The following is a 19,976-nucleotide window of genomic DNA, read 5'->3' as shown; positions in this document are numbered from 1 at the left end:
ATAACAAAACGTTTGAACTAAAAATAGGTCTATTCATTTATTGTAAGCGGCACTACTACCCTTAGCACAGCTAAAGTTTATTTTTACTTAAGTATAAGTATAGCAAATATAAAACGGACCCTGCATGCGTAGTGCAGAAAGGAAAGGACTAAATTGAACTATTTTAAACTCCCACTCCAATCATCTTTTGATCTATTTTAAATGTGTTCCCTTTGGTCTTTTAACTGTGATTTTGCTGTTTTTGCCAAAATAAAAAAAACCTGTGTCGTTTTCTAGGACATAGTTACTGCAAAGCAGCAGTGGTTAATCAGAAATTTGCCTCCGATTTGTGGGCGGGACTGCTGGCGTGGGGGCTTCCCTCAGTGTCCATCATCTCTTTCTTTACACTCTCTCGCGCGAGCTTACAGCCACTCACGACCTCCAGCTAACGTTAGCGGTGCAACAAATATGGCGAGCAACATTGGGAGATCCAGCGACTCAGATTTGTCAGATACCAGTTTAGACGAGGAAGACAAAGATGTAAGTGGATCTAGTCGCCTGGAGAAGAAGGGAACTATTTGTAGATTTTACATAACTACTAATTTTTTCAAACTGCTTTTTTTGTCAGCTCCTGATTCATATTGATTTGAAAAAAGGCTGGAAAAAAACTGATGGAAATTCACGTTGGCCACATGTCATATGTGTGGCAAAGACGCACACTTCTGCATTGCCTGCACGCAATTTAAGTGCATCCAAGGCTAAATGTTGTTTTTTTTGTCACAAGTATATAAAAATCCCATTAGTTGTCACACACCTATAGTTGTGTGAAATTTGTTTTCTGCATTTGACCCATCCCCTGGGGGAGCGGTGAGTTGCAGACACAGCCACACCCGGGAACCATTTGGTGGTTTAACGCTAACCATAACTCTAACCTTAACCCCCGGGTCCGTCCGGCCAAGAAAAAAGTTCAGCACTGGCCGTATATATTTAGTAAATTATGTGTGCATTGTCACTTTCTAGAAAAGCTCAGAAAACAAAGTTTTAATATGAATTTTCTTTATATTTGTCCTCGGTCATGAGAAAAATACTACAAAAACATGTTAAAAACACAATTTGCATTGGAGTGGGTCATTAAGTTTGCAATATATACAATATAAATTTAACTTGAAGAAAAGTGTAAATCATGTACAGATTTACTATTCTTGTAATATACTCGAATAAGATTACTACTGTTAGATACTTAAATATGATTCTCAAACTACTTACGATTTCTTGCTAGAGGTTCATAGGTGATTAAAAACTAAATATTCTGTAAAAAAGAAAAGACTAATATAAAAGTAATGTGTTTTACCTATTTTTGACTAACTTTATGTAGCCCCAGTGCTAGGCTATAAAACAGTTTGGCAAATGATTTTAGAATTTACGTCCTTTTGAGGTTTTCTTAAGGAAAATAAATGAATTTGTTGCCGCCTTTTTGTACTTTAATAACACGAATTTGGTCATAAATGTGTAATAAACTCAACAATATCGTCTGAAAACGAGTTTGTATGTGTTGCTCCTCTCTTTTGCCCAAAGCATGTCGGGAGAAAACCCCCTCAACTTATTTTGATTTCGCTGCTTCAACTTCCGGCTCGCGGTGGTGTTCTACTTGACACAGCTGTTCCGAGTACAGCAAGTGCTGAACTGTTATCATGTGTTTTTAAGTTAAAAACGGCACCAATGATGAGAGGCCCCCCTTGGTTTTTGAGAACCCTGCAGGTGAGTTCATCACAGACAAGTTGTGATTTTATTGCTAACATGTACGAACGCGCGCGTGCCTTTTATGTCAGCCTCTCAGCTACTGGAAAAATGTGTTATTATTGCAGCTTTGGACATGATGTCCGCCCGCTGGCTCCCTCGTCTCGGTTTGTTTTGGTTTTGCCGTCGCCATTTAAGCGTTCATTGTCGACTGTTGCTGCCTCCGTGTCCTCCTCACTCCTCCGACTGTCGTGTGAAATAAATGTCGGAGGAGCGACGGCTTCTTCTTCTTCTTACTGAGGTGGTACGACTCCCCACCTCCTCCCCCTTCCTCCTCCCTTCCTATCCGCATCACAGCCCCCCGCGTGAGCCCACCGCTGCTGTAGCCGAGCACGGGGGTCTGGGGGTGACGGACGGTCGAGTCGGGCACTTTTGTCACCACCGGCCAGAAAGCGGACGCTGTCGCGGAGAGGTTCCCCTGTGCGAGCCGCGTCAAGTTAGCGGGAGGCAGAGCTAGCAAGCTAACTAGCCACTTTATTCCTGGTAACAGTGCGAGGAAATGGAGCTGCTGCCCGGCGAAACCCCCTCCACGGATGCACACGGCTGCATCGAAGAGACCCACTTTAATTAACCACTTTTTAACCGTTTTCGCGGGGCTCGCAGAGAGCCGGACGTCACCGGGGAGTTTGACAGCAGCGAAATCCCCCCTCCACTGTACTTTGGGTTTTCTCCTCCAAACCGAAGCAAGATGGACTCTCATTCGGCTTGTCTCGTCAGAGCTCAGATCGACATTTTGCTTTGAGTTAAAAAAAAAATATGCATAAAGGTGGGAGCTCAGTATGTGAGTGAATCAGATTTTTAATTGGTAACACTTCTTTTGCACCGTTATTGCGCGTGCGATGCTCGGTACAACCGGACAAGACTTCCCCTCTCAAGGCAAACAATCCGATCCGGCGTCAGCAGTTTCACCTGAGAGCACAAATAAACGTTTGCGCAGCTAAATAGTCCCCGCAGCTTCGCCTGTCGGATGGGGACCGGTCAGTTTTAGATGAATCGCCGGGGTTTTGGCCTACATGTTGTGCTGCTGCTGCCCACAGGGGCGGATCGACTGCACGGTGAGTGATCAGGTCCGAAGCTCATGACCTGTTCGATGTGGCCAGCGCGCGCATCTAACCTGCAGCCCAGCTCAGGTCCGGACCAGCAGATGACTGAGGGAGCTGTCTTTTATTTTGTAGGTCATCATCATTGTATGACAGAGGCTGTGGCAGATTCATCCCCATCATTCATAACAGCATTTCCATAGTTTTTCTCTTGTAAGTATTCCAGTTTTTTCCCCTCCCATAAACACAAACACACACTCTAACCTATGCAAAACAGCCATTGCATCTTTCATTAATTCATGAAGTTCATTTGTGCCTCAAAGTGCAAACACGCTCACTCTAGAGATGCAGAATGAGTTGTCATTACTGAGTGTGCATTCAGACACCATCCTAACTTAAAGGGACACAACATTTACTATAAATCTTTTAAAAAATGTAAATAGTCATTTTTTTCTGGTTTTTGAATATGTCGGCACACATTTTTATGATAAGTTTTTGGAAAATGTTGGGAAAATGTTACAAGTTTTCTTAAAGTCCCACACCAACTGTACTTTTCCTATTGTAAAATTGTTATTGTAAATAGTTTTAAGTCTAACTCTCAGTCTAATCCTGTGTTGTTTTTTAATACATATTTTCTGCAGACCACCTTGGTGGTGCGGAAGTTAGCCTAGCTAATTTCCCATCATTCTTTTATTTGTTTACTTATAGCAGCTCACAAGCCCAAGCTAACATTAGCGTAGCTAAAGTAAAAAACGGCGAATGATGCTGGAGCTATCCAGCCGAACAGTTATGAGCCAGATGGCAGCTCAGTCGAGGAAAATGAAGACGTTAATGGATCTATTTGTCTACAAATGGATGGTTCAGAATGGTGTGGACCAGGGAGCTTGTATTCTCTATGTAACAAATAAGCTCTTTTTCAAATAAATGTTTTTTGTCTGGTCCTGATTCACAACTATTTGAATTAAAATTACTTAGAAATGCATTTTTCATCTTAATTTTCTTTATATTTGTCTTCTATCATCAGAAATATATCGCAAGAACATGTTAAAAACACAACTTTCATTGGAGTGGGTCTTTAGCTATTAAAGAAAAAAGAGCATATACTTGAACCTGTTATCAGACTCCAAAATTGACTATGACATCTTGAAAGTTGAAAACTGCAGAAACCGTTTATAAAACAAACACACTGTTCTTTTTACAGTGAACATGCTTATTTCTCATCCAGTGTTGTTCAGACTTTATAAATGAGATTTAAAGTGTTTAGAGGAAACTTCAAAAGTTTGTTTTCAAATGCAAGTCAACAGGTCTCTATGATGGACTCACAGGTAAACCTACCATTTAGTCGACTGTTGCTCAGATGACAGTCTATAAGAGGCTATTTCCACATCTGTAATTATATAATTTGCATACTTTCGGTCAAAAATCCACAAATAGACGTGTGAATAGAATTATCTGTGTATTTCTGTCTATTATTTATCATAATCTAGATTTTAAAGTGAAATAATACTTTTTTAAATTATTTTTTTGTGTACCGTGCTTTTACATATTGTTTTTTGGTTTGGTGCCACCTTCAGTTTTTGTGGCATCCTTTGGTTTGCTGGATTCAATATTCTCTTAAATCACTCTGATGGAGTCCATTTCTTTTTTTTTTTAAGTCAATACAACCTTAGACTGATTATTTTAAAAAATGACTGCATTATTTACATGACAATTTTCATTGAAGGGTTTACAGTTTTGTCTTTAGAAATCAAAGGGCCAAAACAACAACAGTAATTCATGGAGAATCTTAAGAAAGAAATACTTGACATCTTAACTGGCTAAAGCATGAATGTATCTGAATGCAATTTATGTCATTTTGGATCCGGATAAATTGTACCTATTTTTTTTTCTCATAAATCTTTGGTTCTACATTTTCTTAGTCAACTCCAGACTGGTTCTCCTGGAAAACCTTATTGTCACTTTCCTGTCTTAATTATGTGGAACATGATGGGTACTGTTAGCTTGGCACAATGTTTTAAATGTATCTCAAGTCTGAAGACTTCTCACACAATATAAAAGGAATTATAAGTATTAATGTGCAAGAGAAATAAGAAGTGCATTTAGCACATCGGTAAACTATCATGTCTACTACTGGTAGTACAGCTGCAGGACCAAGTTTTAGCAAAGTTTGAGTTTTAAGTCTGCCCATATTAAGTCAAAGGCACATGCCTAATCCTTGACTAGTTTAACAAAATCAAAGCAGCTGATCTGTTGTTATAAGGAGATATTACCCCTTTAAGACCAGAGATGTTTCCATCAACAATATATAAAATGCTATTGTTGAACTATCGTAGCTCTTCAGTCGTTATGGAATTTCCTTAGATCTAAAGGGTTCTAAGATGGTGCAAAGCAGCTTTGTGCTGAGCTGATTTTTGCCACATTACAATCTGTACGTTTATTTTGTGAACATTCTACTACTGTAAAGTGTTGCACTGTAAAGTGTTGCATATCAGTGCAAAGTTACTATTTGCTGCTTTAGATGGAAGCTGACAAATCTGCTCCCTTTAAATGCTTTTAAGATGCAACTGAAGGACTTTGAAGCTGCTTCATTAACCTACAAGTGTTACCTAAAAGCATAGAAGTTTTAACGTAATGTAATTGTCTGTTTTATATACTATTGTTTTAGAAATTGCTGCCTCTTGGCCAGAACTGCCTTGGACTTGAGATGTTTTTAATCTTAATGGGACCACCTTAGTTAAATAAAGGTTAAATAAATAATAATAAAAAAAACATCTGAATCTGTTGGAATTACATTAAATGTGTAAGCAGTTGAAGAGTTTCAGCAGTTCAAATAAAGACAAAACTGGTGTTGAAGATCCAATATGGTGATTATTAGGTGTTTTTAATATGTTCTTGTGGCATTTTTCTGATGATGGTGTACAAAGAAAATGTATCTGAAAATTGCATTTCTACTTATTTCTTAATTCAAATCGTGGTGAACCAGGAGCAGATGCAAAAATGCAGTTGGAAGTGTGACGTACAAGTTACTACAGCAAGTTCCCTAATCTGCACTGCATCACTCTAATGCATCTGCTTGTAGACGGTCTTCATTTTCCTCATCCAAGCTGGCATCTGACTCAAAACTGTGTGGCTGCATAGCTCCATTTTTGTTTCACCAGTAATGTTTGGTTGGAAGATGTGCGAGGGGTTATAAGCTAGCACGATAGAATGTAAACAAAGGGATGATAGGAAATGGGGGCAGGGTTACTACACACAACCTCAGAGGGACATATCAAATGAAGTACAGTTGCTCTGGAGAAATTATGACCTAGAAAACATCAGAACTTCATAATTAAAAAAGCACTGGGAACAATTTTATAATAAATCAAAGGGGGATTCGAGATTAACGTTAAAGGGTTTAAGTGTTAAAGAGAGTAAAAGTCTTTGAATATAAGTTGCACAAAAGTTTACTTTTTAGTTTAGGGTTGCACTTTTAAACATAGGAGTCAATGGAGGAATTACTTCTACTGAAACCAGCCTCCAGTGGCCAGTTGATGAACTGCAGCACTTGGTTTCAAATTCAAGAACAGACACATGTAAAGGTTGTAGTTTTACGTTCCACCCACTAAATTCCCAAATGGAACAAGGGCATATAAAAAAATAAATAAATTGAGAAATTAGTTGCCAAAAACGTTTTCGAAAAGAAGAAAAAGTTACGTTGGTGGTTTAGTGGTTAGCACTCTAGCCTCACAGTGATCTTTCCTTGAGGAGTTTGCATGTTCTCTCCATGCATGTGTGGGTTTTCTTCAGATACTACCTCAGCAATAACATGCTTTATAGGTTGATTGAGGACTCTAAAGCTGTTTCCAGCTTCCAGGGTGAACCCCGTGTTGCCCCCTAAATATAGGCTCCAAGCAGGTTTAAATTAAAATAAAAAAAATTAAAGCAAATTCAGAAATTAAAAAGGTGAACATGTATACATACACTGAAAAAAGTGACATAAAGTAATTTACATTTATGGCTACTTCTTCAAATTTTAGATTGTGTCCTTTTTTTTTTTAAGTCCTCCTTGCATACAATACTCATGCTGTACTTTTAACTTTTTGAAATGCATTCTTTATGGAGTGCCCCATTTATGGAGTCACGCTCCAGTGGAGACATCAGTTTGGGGTTCAATGTTTCCCAAAGACACTTAGACTGACGGACGACCGATCCACAGCCGCTTGAAAACCAGCGTTTTCTGATTATTATCACAGATTTGATCACATTTGCTCATCGCTGATTTTTGAAATGGTTTATATGTATAGAATAGGCATTAGAATCTTCATTTTTCTATTGATTTTAGTGTGTTTGTGAGAGTGTGCATGCGGTCGCTTCATCACTGCTGAACGATGATGCTTCAGTCCCTGCCAAGGCCCTGACTGCCTCATATGAAAGAAGATATCTGGCAGCTCAATCTGAAAAGCCCCACTCTGTCACTAACGGCCTCATCCAGCCAGCAGCCGTCTCCACGACACAAACCGGGCATAGTAAGAAAACAGTTAGCACGCGTGAGGCTAATCCTCTCACAAGACAGCAAGATTTGCTCTGTAAATCAGCAAACGCGCTACTTATTTACTTGCAGCTGCAAGGGAGCAGTGCATGAATAATTTTAGAAATACTGATTAGCTTGTCATTGACTTTTGCTACATGTTTAGAGAGATGCATGCAGCTGAGGGAAAAAGCAAAGCATTAGAAGGCGAGTTCCTGCAGCCAAAAGTGCAGGAATCTCACTGAGTTGTCACACAACCTAGCGTTTAGGTTGCTTTCCCCACATTGGTTTAAGTCTCGACAAATTCGACTCTGATGTAGGATAGAATCTTCTGTTATGAAACAGAAGTCAAAAATTCTTGGTGGCTTTTTACCACTCCTCCACAAAGAGTCTGACATACTGTATCCCAGTGTGGTATGCAGGCTACACACTGCAGACCAGAGACACTTCAGATCACCACAAATCCTGGAAAAAAAACACCAAAAATCACAGTCTGGCGCTTTTTTTTACATTTGCGTAAATCCACTATCTTTATCTTAAAGCCACAACATCCTGACTTGTTTGACTTGTCAGGTAAAAGAACCAGAAGGGGGGTGATGTGTGTGTAAATGTGTATGTATGTGGGGGGTGTTGGGGTAAAATGAGGCAGACTAGATCAATATTGACAGTTTTGTTTGTGGAACCAGTTTTTTTTTTTTTTTTTTCTTGTGCACGTGGTTGCTGCCTGTGGCCTTAAATTTTACCACAGTTCCTCACAAATTGATCACCTGTGATGTAAGAACCTCATGTTCTCAGGTAAAGCGGCGTCGCCTAATAGCTTAAAGGTCAAATATGGCCGCCCTTTCAAATGCAGCAGGAACGACATACCAGCCACATTCTGCACTATAGAAATCATCCACCAGCTCTGCAGTACGTTACACCTGTAACTGTAGGTGGGTTGAATAAAAATGCAATTAACTGATTTAAAACTATTCTAACTTAATGCTAGAATGTTATTTTGAAGCACTTGTATTTTCTTAGATCAAAAGAAAAGCATTTCTGTTATGTTTTTACCGTTACAGTTCTCAATTTTACTAATTAAAGTTCCACTTTTGTTGAGTTTTGTTACATGAATAGTTTTAAATAAACTAACAAAATTAGTTTTAGAAGGAAAATTGGAGAAATAAGACAATATTTAGTAAAATTGTGTAAAATTGGGACTCAAACTGAAATGTAAAATTAAAGTTTGGTTGATTTAGTAATTTAACAGTGATGCTCAGCCATGTTTGTTGATCTGGACAGACAGATGAAGTTTGGTGTGTGAGCCAGCAATATAAGTGAATCTCTGTAGTTTAAATTGTGTTACCCAGTTACTCATTTTTTTGTTAATTTATTGTATTTTATCTTTTTTACAAATCAGTATGAAGTTTTGACATCACAGAAAAGCCGTATCAAAGAATTATGGCAAAATTTAGAGATTCAAACAGTGAAATATTTATTTTCTGGTGTTTCATTTTTTTATTATAATCTGAACAAAAGCTATGTTTTGAAAAACAAACCAATCTACGGATTTATCACTAAATTCAGAGCAGATTAGAGATAAAAAAGTATTAGATGCAACTTTATAACAAAAAAGAAAAACTCTAAAAGCGATTGGATTAAACCATGACTATTTTAGTAGGAAGCCTGTGCTTTACATGAAGCCTCTTGATTAGGTCATACATATTTGACTTGGAACGAACAGTTGACAGACACACATGTAAAGACAAAACGTGTTATAGTAGAATTTGTTGTCAAACAGGAACTAAACACAAAATTGGGACAGAAAATTAGAACGATCTCTTATATTTTGTGCAGAAAAAGGCAAATGCATGCATATACCCATCATTCATGAGTCTAGGACAGCAGCTCTGTGGTGATGGATTACATTATTTAGTCCCCACAGGAATTCCTTATTGAGTGCAGCTTAGATTTTGAGTAAAAAAAAGCAAAGAAGCTCATAAAAACACGATTCTTCCTTAAATAGTTGTGGGTTTCAGATCTAACTGCAGGATTAAAAAAAAAAAAAATTGGGGGGAAAGGTTTGCATGAAACTTTTGAAAACGTATTTCTGAAAATTAGTTTGATACTGTTGCAACCAAAGGAACCTTCATAGACACAAACGGGAGTAGAATGTTGATTGTAAAGGGTAAATTAAGCCCTGAACCAGATTTTGATCTGTCTCGAAACATGTTGGGGAAAGAATCTGAAAATAGAAAAAAATGTTGAAACTTTAAAAAATATATATACTTGGTAAAATTTAATATTTTGCTTTTATCACTAGAAATAATAATTGCTAAATCAATTGCCACCTCAAGGAATGTCATTGTAAAGTACCATTGTTGTATGTGTGATAATTGAATTGTAAAGAACTCGTAAGGCTAACTAAGGTGTGACTAAGGCTTAAGATAGATTAACCTATTATTTGGTCAAGGTGTTTATTACAATTTTATGTTTGGTATTCTATTTTTTTTAATAGCAGGGTGTGTTAACCAAAGGGTTACACGGCAAATATACAGTATAAAAACATAATCAACTTCACATACAAAATATAGGGTTTAAATTATGTCCTTCTCATCTGTATTTTGTATATCCAAAGAATAAAAAAGATTTTTTAAAAATCCCCTGTGGTAGAGTTGTAGACTTCTTTTTTTTTTTTTTTGGTGATGTTTGTATCAAAATCATCAGGTTCATTTTTGTTCTAATCATCAACACAAAATAAAATTGATTATTTACAAGTCAAGACTTTCTTGTAGAAGCCACTAGGTCATAAAATAATAATGTATGATTTTTTTTGTGCAGCACGCCCATAGGGCTGCAGAAGGAAAACATCTGACACTATCGTGTGCGGTTCTAGCCACGGGCAAGTCAGATGCAAACATGTGAAATCATATTATTTTTTTGGTAATAACTTTATAATTCAACAAACCTACAATATATATGTCCCATCTCTATTTTTCCTGGAATACTGTTTTATCCTTTAATAGGAGCATTATTCATTACTTATTTTTTATTTTTGCACAACATTGCATTGCATTGAAGAATTGTGCACTTTATTTACCAACCGTTGGGAGTGATGATTGTAGTCAAAAACTGCATCTCTCTTCAAGGGTCAAAATAATTGTTGCTCTCATGCTTTTAGAGACCATTTTGTTTTTTAAAGACCCACTCCAATCATCTTTTGATCCATTTTCAAACCATTCTCAGTGGTCTTTTAATTAATATTATATCATTTATAGCTAAAAAAAAAAAAAAAAGTTGTTTTGTTGGACATATTTTCTGCAGAGCGGCAATAGTTAATTAGAAATTTGCCAATCGCTGCTAAGTTAGCCTGTAATCATTTCCCATCATCCCTTTGTCAACCCCAAGCTTGGATTACAGGTGCAGCTAAAATGGCGAGCAATATCAAAGCTATCCAACTAAACGGTTTGAGCCAGATGCCAGCATATATGAGGAACATTAATGGATCTAGTCATCTGTAAGTGGATTATCAGGACGGAGCGGAGCAGCGAGCTTGTGACCCACCAACTGTAGAACCTACGTCTCTGCTACAAGCTTTTTTCAACTGCATTTTTCATCTGTTTCATCGCGATTTTAATGAAAAATACTCATAAATACAATTTTAAACTTAAATTTCTTTATACACGTCCCCCATTATCAGAAAAATCCTACAAGAACATGTTAAAAACACAGTTTTCATTGGAGTGAGTCTTTAACAACATGTCGACATTTAGGTTTGCAGAGGTTGTTTAACTAATGAGATAACTTGCTCCTCGTGTAAATCTGCGTCTCCGTTCTGATCATCTCATCTGATAATCCAGACCTTGATGACTTTCCTGCCATGACTGATGCTTTTCCTGTTTGAGTTGATGTTCTTTGAACCTTGTTTGAATCCATTGTTCTGAATTTAGAGCTGACAGGTCCCGCTACGTCTTCCAGCGCTTTTGTTTCATTTCTGATTAGCAGACCTGATCTAATCTGTCTACGATTCGATCAATCCACCTCACATCATCATCTTAAATGGACTTTTATTTGCTTAACTTTCCTGATGAAGGGGCCCAACTTCACAATTAGTATAGCCCAGCTTCCTTTTGCTTTTACTGTTGAGCAAACACAGCAGAGGAGGGAAAGGTACATTTCTAATTAAAACTGATAGACTTTCATATCTGTTTACATGCACAATTATTGACATTAATAAAAAAAAAGCACACATTAACACAGCTTTCTGCATTTCTACATATATATTCATTCATATTTTTATTTTTTAAATATTACAAACCCATAATTTTACTAAAAATACATTGAAATAAAATTGTTTGCTATTGTCAATGTGTGTTTGTGTGTTGATAATAATGCAGGACGTGGTTCTGTAATGTGTTTTAGGTACGGTAGTACCATGAAGAGTGGAGGAAGGAGCAAGGAGCCACCTGTCGCTGGGGAGATCACCGGCAAACGCCCCAAACGCAAATGTCTGCAGTGGCACCCCCTTCTGTCCAAGAAGACTCTGGATTTCTCAGAGGAAGAGGAAGAGGATGATGAAGAGGAACTGGAGAAGGTGAGTGTGCCAAAGCACGCCGTGTCATGGAGTCGCGGTGGATCCTGACCCCTCTTCAAACATGGTCCCAGCAGCCAGGGCTGTGCAGTCCCGACCAGGACTCCCAGGTGCAGAGTGGAAGCACAACAGAGGAGGTTGAGGAGGACTCCAGTGAGCAGCGGGCACGTCGGCCAATGAATGCCTTCCTCCTGTTTTGTAAGCGCCACCGGTCCTTGGTGCGGCAGGAACATCCCCGCCTGGACAACCGAGGGGCCACCAAAATCCTGGCCGACTGGTGGGCTGTGCTGGAGCCCAAAGAGAAGCAGAAATACACTGACATGGCCAAGGAGGTGAGTTTTTGTCATCTTTGTCCTTTACATTTTCACCAAAGATCCAGTAAGTCTTGTAAGGCCTTGAAACTGCTAAATAGTGGATAATAAATTAAAATTTACCAAAGCGCAACCTATGATATTAAAATATTTTGACTTATTTTGGCTTTTTATGAGGTCATTTCTAGTAAATAGTTTGTGAATGTTCCTTGAAGTATCACCCTCTGCGTTCCTGTTTGGAATGCAGGGGAGGGTCACTCTGTCCAGTTCTCATCAACTGTCATTGGTCATAATCAACCAATAAAAACTATGATGTCATTTGGAATAAAGTCTTGCTTCATGAGTCTGTTATCGATATTCAGTTTAAATTAAGATGATACATGTTGAGCAAAGGGATCACGCTAGATGCTTAACATTGTTTGATAAGAAAAAATGATTTAATTTAAACTATAATTAGGTTTTAAATCATTTTGCATCGTATCTAGACATTGTCAAAAATTAGAAGTATTTCCGTTTCATTTGGTTTTCTCCCCAAATTGTCACTTCTTCCAGTACAAGGATGCTTTCATGAAGGCAAACCCAGGCTACAAGTGGTGTCCGACCACCAGCAAACCGGTCAAAAGCCCCTCCTATCAGACGGTCGGAAACCCCCGCAAAAAGGTTTGGTCCTTTTCCTGCACCTCACCCAAGGACTCCACTGCCAAAAAAGTGCCGAAAACCAACAGCTTGCCGCAGTTGAACTTTGCCATGGCAGGTGTGTATTGTGTGAAATGTTAGTGTTGCTGTAATGCTTTTGGCTCATTTTGTGTTTTTGTGTGTCATTGCTGTAAGATCCTACAAAGATGGGAGGCCTTAGCATGCTGCTGTTAGCTGGAGAACACGCCCTCACTAACAGAGAGGTGGGTTCTTGTCACACTAATCCTGGCATCTTTTGTTTATTATATCCTTTTTTTGGAATAATTTTTACTGTGTTTGATTGTTGTTCAAAGACTTAAAGCTTGTCTGTTTTCTAGATCCCTTCTAAACCTAGTTTACCTGTCATAGCCAATGAAGGAGACTCTTTTCCAGAAGAGAAAGAAGAGGTATTTTCCTGAACTTCATCCTCTGTATTTATTGAATTGGATTTTCTAGAAATATATTCTCTTTAGAATTAGATAATCAGCATTTAGAAAGTATGATTCTTCTATTACTATGAATAAAGTCAAACTTTCTCAGCTATGTAAAATGAAGTCATAGTAGATCATTCTATCATCTGGAACATCAAGATGGCGTATAGTGTTTTATCCTGTGTAAAATATACCAATACGGGATTTAAGAGGGATTTTTGCAATTTATTTATTTTAAAGTATCATTATAATAGTATTTTATTTGAATATTAGTAATGCAATTACTAATCTTCTGTCATTTTATGGTTTGAATGCTTTCAGATTTCGTCTCAGACTATACCAAACAGAGTGCCTGACATTACTGAAAGCAGGGTCAAGCCGGCCCTTTCCCCAGTGGCAGAGGTACGAATGAGTCTGGGCTTGAAATGATACCTTCAAATGTTCTGATTGTTTCCTTACACAGAAACCCACCATGTCTATGAGGATGCAGCACATTTGTAACTTTTTTTAGGACAATTTCTGTCTATTCCAAGTGAAATTCACTGATCCCCCTGATTGACTTGATCTCTTTTAGCAAATATGACGACAGAAATGGCACCTGCAGTTGTCTTTTATTACCGTAGCATTCATGGTTCAGTGTTCCGTGTGTTCATTGATGGTAGCTGCATACTTGGAGTTCCTGTTCCTTTGCCTCCCATATCAAAACAGTTTATTATTCTTCTCACATAAAGCTTCTGCTTATCGGACATTTCCTGTTTTTAAAGCTATGTGTTATGACAAAGAAACACACAAGCCTCTTGTTAGACTAGAGGTTTGATATATATATATATATATATTTTAGAAAGTAAATCAAGATACAATAAATGTAAACAAGTCAGTTGGAAAATTTGGGTTTTAAAGGGACATTTTACTAAGAAAAATTACCAGCATCAACCAGTGAGTTTGCTCAGTTAACAAATCTATCCTGGTCGCTGTGCCTGCAGACATCGCAGATCTTTAAAACCAAGAGATTACTGTTTGAAAAATCCAACATCAGAATTATTACTCCTAATTTAATAATTTGACGTTGTTTTTTTTTTTTACCATGAAGTTTGGTAAAAAACAAATTCTTCAACAAACCAGTCCCTCTGGAACTAATCTAAACTGGCTGTGATGTGTGTGTAAGTCGTGGGAAAAAATGTTAAAGCCGAGCAAATACCAACCTCAGACTGTGAAAATGAAACCGAAAGGAAAACTGAATGTAGACAACGTCTGCTATTCCTGTGGCTTCAGCTAAGCCACTTTTTGCAAAAGCAGCGAGAACGTCTAGTTTGTTCTACAAAAACTTTCTTTATTGAGAGTCTGTTCTCCAACTGATGATCCACTCATCAAGCTACTGATTAACAGAGGAGAGGGAATACTTATTAATTAATAAACGTTCCTCTTCGGTAAATAAAATAACACGGCTGTAACTTATTGAGATCTTAGGATAAAGATGAAATCAGCTTATTTTAAAGAAAAGTAGGTCCCCATTCACTCTTCTATATCACAGTATACTCTGAACTATCATGTGAAAAAGGAGAGAAGTAAATCTTATCTCAGTTATTTTTGTCTTAACATTTAAAGGAAAGCAGTTGCTTTGAATACAGTTAAGGAAAGTAATCTGCCCTTTTATTTTGATGAGCTGCTGCTTTGATGAAGCTTGTCTGACAGTATGCAACAAAAATGTATAGATTGAAGCCACAAAATAGTTTAATCGTACATTTAAACTTTAAAGTACTAATTCATGGCCACAAAATAGTTAAACTGCATGAAAGAATAAGTAATTTGTGCCCACAAAGCAGTTAAATAGGAAAAAATATATAATTTGTGACCATGAAATTGTTAAATTGGAATAAAGTATAAATTCATGGCAATGAAACAGTTAAATTGCAGTAATTGAAATAGTCATTTTGGGCCATGAAATAGTTAAACAGTACACACAAAATACATATTTTTTTCTACCAAATAGGTCATTCGCATGAACAAAATACTAACTTGTAGACATCAAATAGTTTGATTAAATCATTAATTGGGAAAAAAACATAAATCTATGGAAAAAACAACTAATTTGAATGAATTAGTTTTACTCTTTGAAAGAAAAATGAATTTGTGGCTACAAAAAGTCAAAATATACTAATAACTTAATTATTCGTGGCAACAAAATAGTTGAATAGTTAATTTAGTTAATGTGTTGTATTAAATCTTGCAATTTTAATTAGTAGCTAAACAAATTTGTACAAAAGAAATACTAAATTTTGACCAAAAAATTGTTAAATTGTACAAAAAAATTTCTATTCACCATTATTATGCTTTTAGTAACGTCTCTAAACTGCTGGATAAATAAATAAAGCACACCTTCACCAGTAAATCAACCTTTAGTTTCAAATATCCTTTTCAAAATGTGTCTTGGAGATGATGATTCTTTGCAATACCAGGATATTCAGAATGTATTTGTTGCTTATTCAATCCATCCATTTTCTTTACCTGCTGACCCGTAGGGTCACATGATCAGTGTGTGGAGCTACTGTTGAGAGAATGTGCACAATTAAATAATTTTGTAGCTAGAATTTATTTATTTTTGGACTGGGACAACAGAAAGACTTAGGAGAAGCTAAGTTTCTGCAGCTGAAACACAAAATATTTTTTCTCTATAGAGAAAAAAAAATTCTGCATTAAACTACACCGTTCACTCCATATTGAAGAAAATCCCTAAAATACCTGTTAAGTCTTTAAATGTAGCTTGTTAGTAAAAACATAAGAAAACATCTAAACCTTTATATTTTTAATCTAATTGTAAAGAGGAAATCAAGACGGCCCACAGATTATCAACAGAAAATGTTTTTAATAATGATAATAATACTAGTTTTTATTTATATTTATAATACCTAAGGTCGCCTAAAGAAAATTAAGGATGTTTTCATCTGATCCACCAATCTTTTATTTTCTTTAAAGCTGTTGTCCAGAGAAATTCAGACAACTTTAGCATTTGGATCTGCAGTAAAAACTACTGTGATGTCCATGATACGTGCAACATCAGCTGCATGTCCTCCAACATCCATCCATCCATTTTCCTGACCGCTTTGTCCCTTTCGGGGTCACGGGGGTGCCGGAGCCTATCCCGGCTACTGATGGGCGAAGGCGGGGTTCACCCTTGACAGGTCGCCAGTCTAACACAGGGCCTCAATCACACACACATTCACTCTCACATTCACACCTAGGGGCAATTTAGAGTCACCAATTAACCTATGAAGCATGTTTTTGGACGGTGGGAGGAAGCAGGAGGCCCCGGTGAAAACCCACGCATGCACGGGGAGAACATGCAAACTCCACACAGAAAGGTCCCAGCCGGGAGTCGAACCGGGGCCTTCTCGCTGTGAGGCTAACCACTGCAACACCGTGCAGCCCTTGTCCTTTTTCTTATTATAACTTCAGCAGAAGATAAATCTCAGTCCTGTTGATTCATCTGAATTGAAACAGAATTGTCTGTTGTAACACTTTTATGAATCAAAACTCTTCAAACAATCAAGATGTTATAATTATGCTCCATAGAAACAGTCAAATACATTCTGATTGATGCTATTAAAAAAAATAGATTGTTAATTATAACAGATAATTAAGTTGAATTTTGTAAATAACATCTTGCACATTTCAATGTATTTTTGGAAAAAAAACTCATTGAATTAATTGGATCTTGTATTTTCGGTCATATGATTGTAGTTAATTCCACCTCAGCAACAGTTTAAAGTTGGAAAAAGTTAGTTTGTCACAACATTTTTTTTCTTTCAAATCAGTCCTCGATATGTGGAAATGTTTAGCTGGAAATGTGTCTTTTCTAATATTAAAACATCACCACATAGCTAAGTGAAGTAGGACATGTGATAAAGTCTGCTTCCATGTATCCACAGTCTTCCCTGTCTGTGGCTCCTGAAGGAAAACCATGCAAACAGTCGGCGCTTTTTCAGCTCGCAGAGGTAAGAGCGTTAGGGTTTTGTTTGGGCTTCATTTTAAATTTAAATTGATGTAGTCATGTCAAGGCGGTACTTGAGCAAATGAAGGAGATGTTTGTGGTTGACGTCATCTGCCTCACAATTGGTGGGTTTTTGAGGTTCACTAATGATAAATGTGGGAGATAAAGTTCTGCTCCAGTCATCTTTATTCTTTGTAAAATCATTCCCATTGGTCTTTTTAATTATGATCATGTGGTATTTAGCCCAATTTTTTTAAAGTATTGTTTTCTCAGACATAGTTTCTGCAGAGCGGCAAGAGTTCATCAGAAATTCCTCTCCGAGTTGTGTGCGGGACTGCTAGCAAGGAAAAAGCTTGCACTAATTTCCCATCATCCCTTTTTTACATCCTGCCTTTAAATCAGCATTTCCCCTGAATAAAGAAATACTTAGAAATGCCATTTAAGCTTATTTTTCTTTATCTATGTCCTCCAACATGAGAAAAATGCCACCAGGACATGTTTAAAACACAGAAAAACACAATTTTAATTTCTTTTTAACTTTCCTTTAATATTTTGAAAGTATTAAATTGTTATTGCATAGGTCAGCCTTGGTCATTCTAAAGCCACTTTTAAACTGTATTTAACTGAGAGCTCATGTAAGTGACAAAAAAGAAAAAGATAAAAGGGTTTTTTACTTCTCTTGAGCAGTTTTGCTATATATTAAATACCCAATCTGATGAAAATTGCATTTTTGGTTATTTTAACACGTTCTTTTTTTCTGATGATGGAAGACGTATATGAGAAATTTAAGCCAAACATTTCAATTTGAATACTTCTTTATGCAGAATGTTGTGTATCAGGAGGAGATGAAAAAATGCAGTTTGAAAAAGAGCATATTTGAAAAGATGATCGGAGCGGCTATTAAACATGCTAAAATCAACTTTGCTGATCTAAGCTTTTTAAAGATCTTAATATTCTGCAGGTTGTAGTTGTATTTGTGGAGATGAGATGTATTTTCACTTGTAATTTTCATATAATCTTCTTTAACCCTGTTTCTGTTGTGTTTATTAAGATGTGTTTAGCGTCTGAGGCTGGAAAAATGGACGCCGTTGCATCCTCGCCAGAGGACAGCTCCTCCACAGCCTCTCTGCACCAAACTGCTATCAAGCCTGATGTGAAAGAGGAGGGACCCGACCCTGACCACTACCCCCACGCGCACACATCGCCCCTCTGCCCTCCCTCCCCCACTTCTACCTCGACTGACGCCACGTCCCCTCAACAGAGCAGGCATGCTTCACGAGTCAAAAAGAAGAATAAGAAGAAAGAGGCGGCCGAGTCAAGGAACACTGAAACGCCGTCTTCGGCGAAGCAAATCACCAAGAAATGCGAGCACTCGGAGGAGAACATGGACAGCATCTTCAGTACCATCGAGGCGGTGGCCAGCGGGGCCTGGGTTCCCACAGACGACAAGACCAAGAAGAGAGTCCAGACCAGTTTGGGGAACTCGCCGAAAAAAAAATGTAAGACCAAAGCGAAGGTGTTTGTCAAAGAGAAAGAAGAGGAGATGGACGAGAGCAGCGGGCAATGCGGGTCTTCTGACGGCGACGTGAAGGAAGGGATGACGGACATGACCCCCAACACGGAAGCAGAGGAAGATGCTGCAGAGGGAGCGGACGTCCAGGACTGCATGCCGGAGCCTCGCGTCTCCCAGTGCATCGTGTCACCTGCTAAAGTCCCAGAGGAAGACAGGGGAAAGGACAGCCACGGCGACCCGGCCTTTGAGCTGAACACTGAGAACCGTGGCTCCAGGAAATCAGAGCGGAGCTGCAAGGGCGCTTTGTATAAAACGCTGGTGTCTGAGGGAATGCTGACGTCACTAAGAGCAAATATTGATCGAGGTATCCCATAAAGGCTCAATAATTACTCCTGTCATGGACCACATGTCGGGATGCTTCTAATTCATGTTGCTAATCTCTTCATTTGTCTGCTTGGGACTCGTCCGCAGGGAAAAAGGGTGCTTTCCGCGCTTTTGATGATGCTAACTGGAGTCACGAGAGCTGGACCATTTCAAACATAGGACCTAATAATCCCAAGAAACTCAAGAAGTCCAAGTCCAAAGATGAGTCACAGAGGTTAGTCACGTTTGCGTTCAATACTCTCAATTTCCAGAAAAGTATCCGATTATTTTGCCCTTTTTGGAATCTTTTGGGTGGTTTTGAGAAACAGGGATCTCTGATTTATTTTATCTTGGAGTCGCTCCTTGATTTTGCGACCTCCATTCCTTAGGACTTCATGAATCATCTCCTCTGAAGGACTGACTTTTTCTGCAAACTTCTGGATTCTTTCCTTCATTCTGAGACTTCCAGTCCGACTTCTGGCACCGCTATTGCCGTAAACGTTCTGCCTTTGGGATCATTTGTATTTTTGATCGAGGTCATGCATCACTTCTCTCTCTGAAGCTACGTTCACCTCGGTAACGCGCGTTCGAGCATCCTCTTCCAATGAAGGCTTATGTAATTGCATGTTTGCAGTTTCTGCATTCAAAACTCTCGCATTCTTGTATAGCCACACACATTTTTAGTGTTTAAATATATTTATTTACTTTTTTCAACATTATTTCAACATAAAGACAAACAAACAAATAAATAAATAACCCCCCCCCCACCCCCGCTGTCAACAATTACAGTGCGGTTGTA

General features: G+C 38.0%; 1 protein-coding gene across 7 annotated transcripts in view; it reads left to right on the top strand.

Annotated features, from left to right (window-relative positions):
• The window catches only part of LOC112142871 (BBX high mobility group box domain containing), a 30,001-nt gene that overhangs the window by 898 nt on the left and 9,127 nt on the right, over window positions 1-19,976 (top strand). Inside the window, exons 1-11 of one of the 7 annotated variants that reach the window (XM_024266495.1) lie at window positions 1,588-1,737; window positions 2,952-3,029; window positions 11,728-11,899; window positions 11,971-12,228; window positions 12,760-12,961; window positions 13,039-13,106; window positions 13,221-13,289; window positions 13,635-13,715; window positions 17,240-17,305; window positions 18,353-19,178; window positions 19,286-19,412. In XM_024266495.1, the coding sequence (XP_024122263.1) occupies window positions 11,741-11,899; window positions 11,971-12,228; window positions 12,760-12,961; window positions 13,039-13,106; window positions 13,221-13,289; window positions 13,635-13,715; window positions 17,240-17,305; window positions 18,353-19,178; window positions 19,286-19,412 (1,856 nt within the window). In that variant the 5' untranslated portion in view covers window positions 1,588-1,737; window positions 2,952-3,029; window positions 11,728-11,740. Of the gene's footprint in view, window positions 1-1,587; window positions 1,738-1,823; window positions 2,832-2,951; window positions 3,030-11,727; window positions 11,900-11,970; window positions 12,229-12,759; window positions 12,962-13,038; window positions 13,107-13,220; window positions 13,290-13,634; window positions 13,716-17,239; window positions 17,306-18,352; window positions 19,179-19,285; window positions 19,413-19,976 lie in introns of those variants that run through there. The other 6 variants (XM_024266496.2, XM_024266500.1, XM_024266494.1 and 3 more) reach the window with 6 other exon arrangements.

This window comes from Oryzias melastigma, linkage group LG14 (genome assembly GCF_002922805.2).
Source record: "Oryzias melastigma strain HK-1 linkage group LG14, ASM292280v2, whole genome shotgun sequence".
Classification (NCBI taxonomy): domain Eukaryota; kingdom Metazoa; phylum Chordata; class Actinopteri; order Beloniformes; family Adrianichthyidae; genus Oryzias; species Oryzias melastigma.
This window is presented reverse-complemented; position numbering and strand designations above follow the sequence as displayed.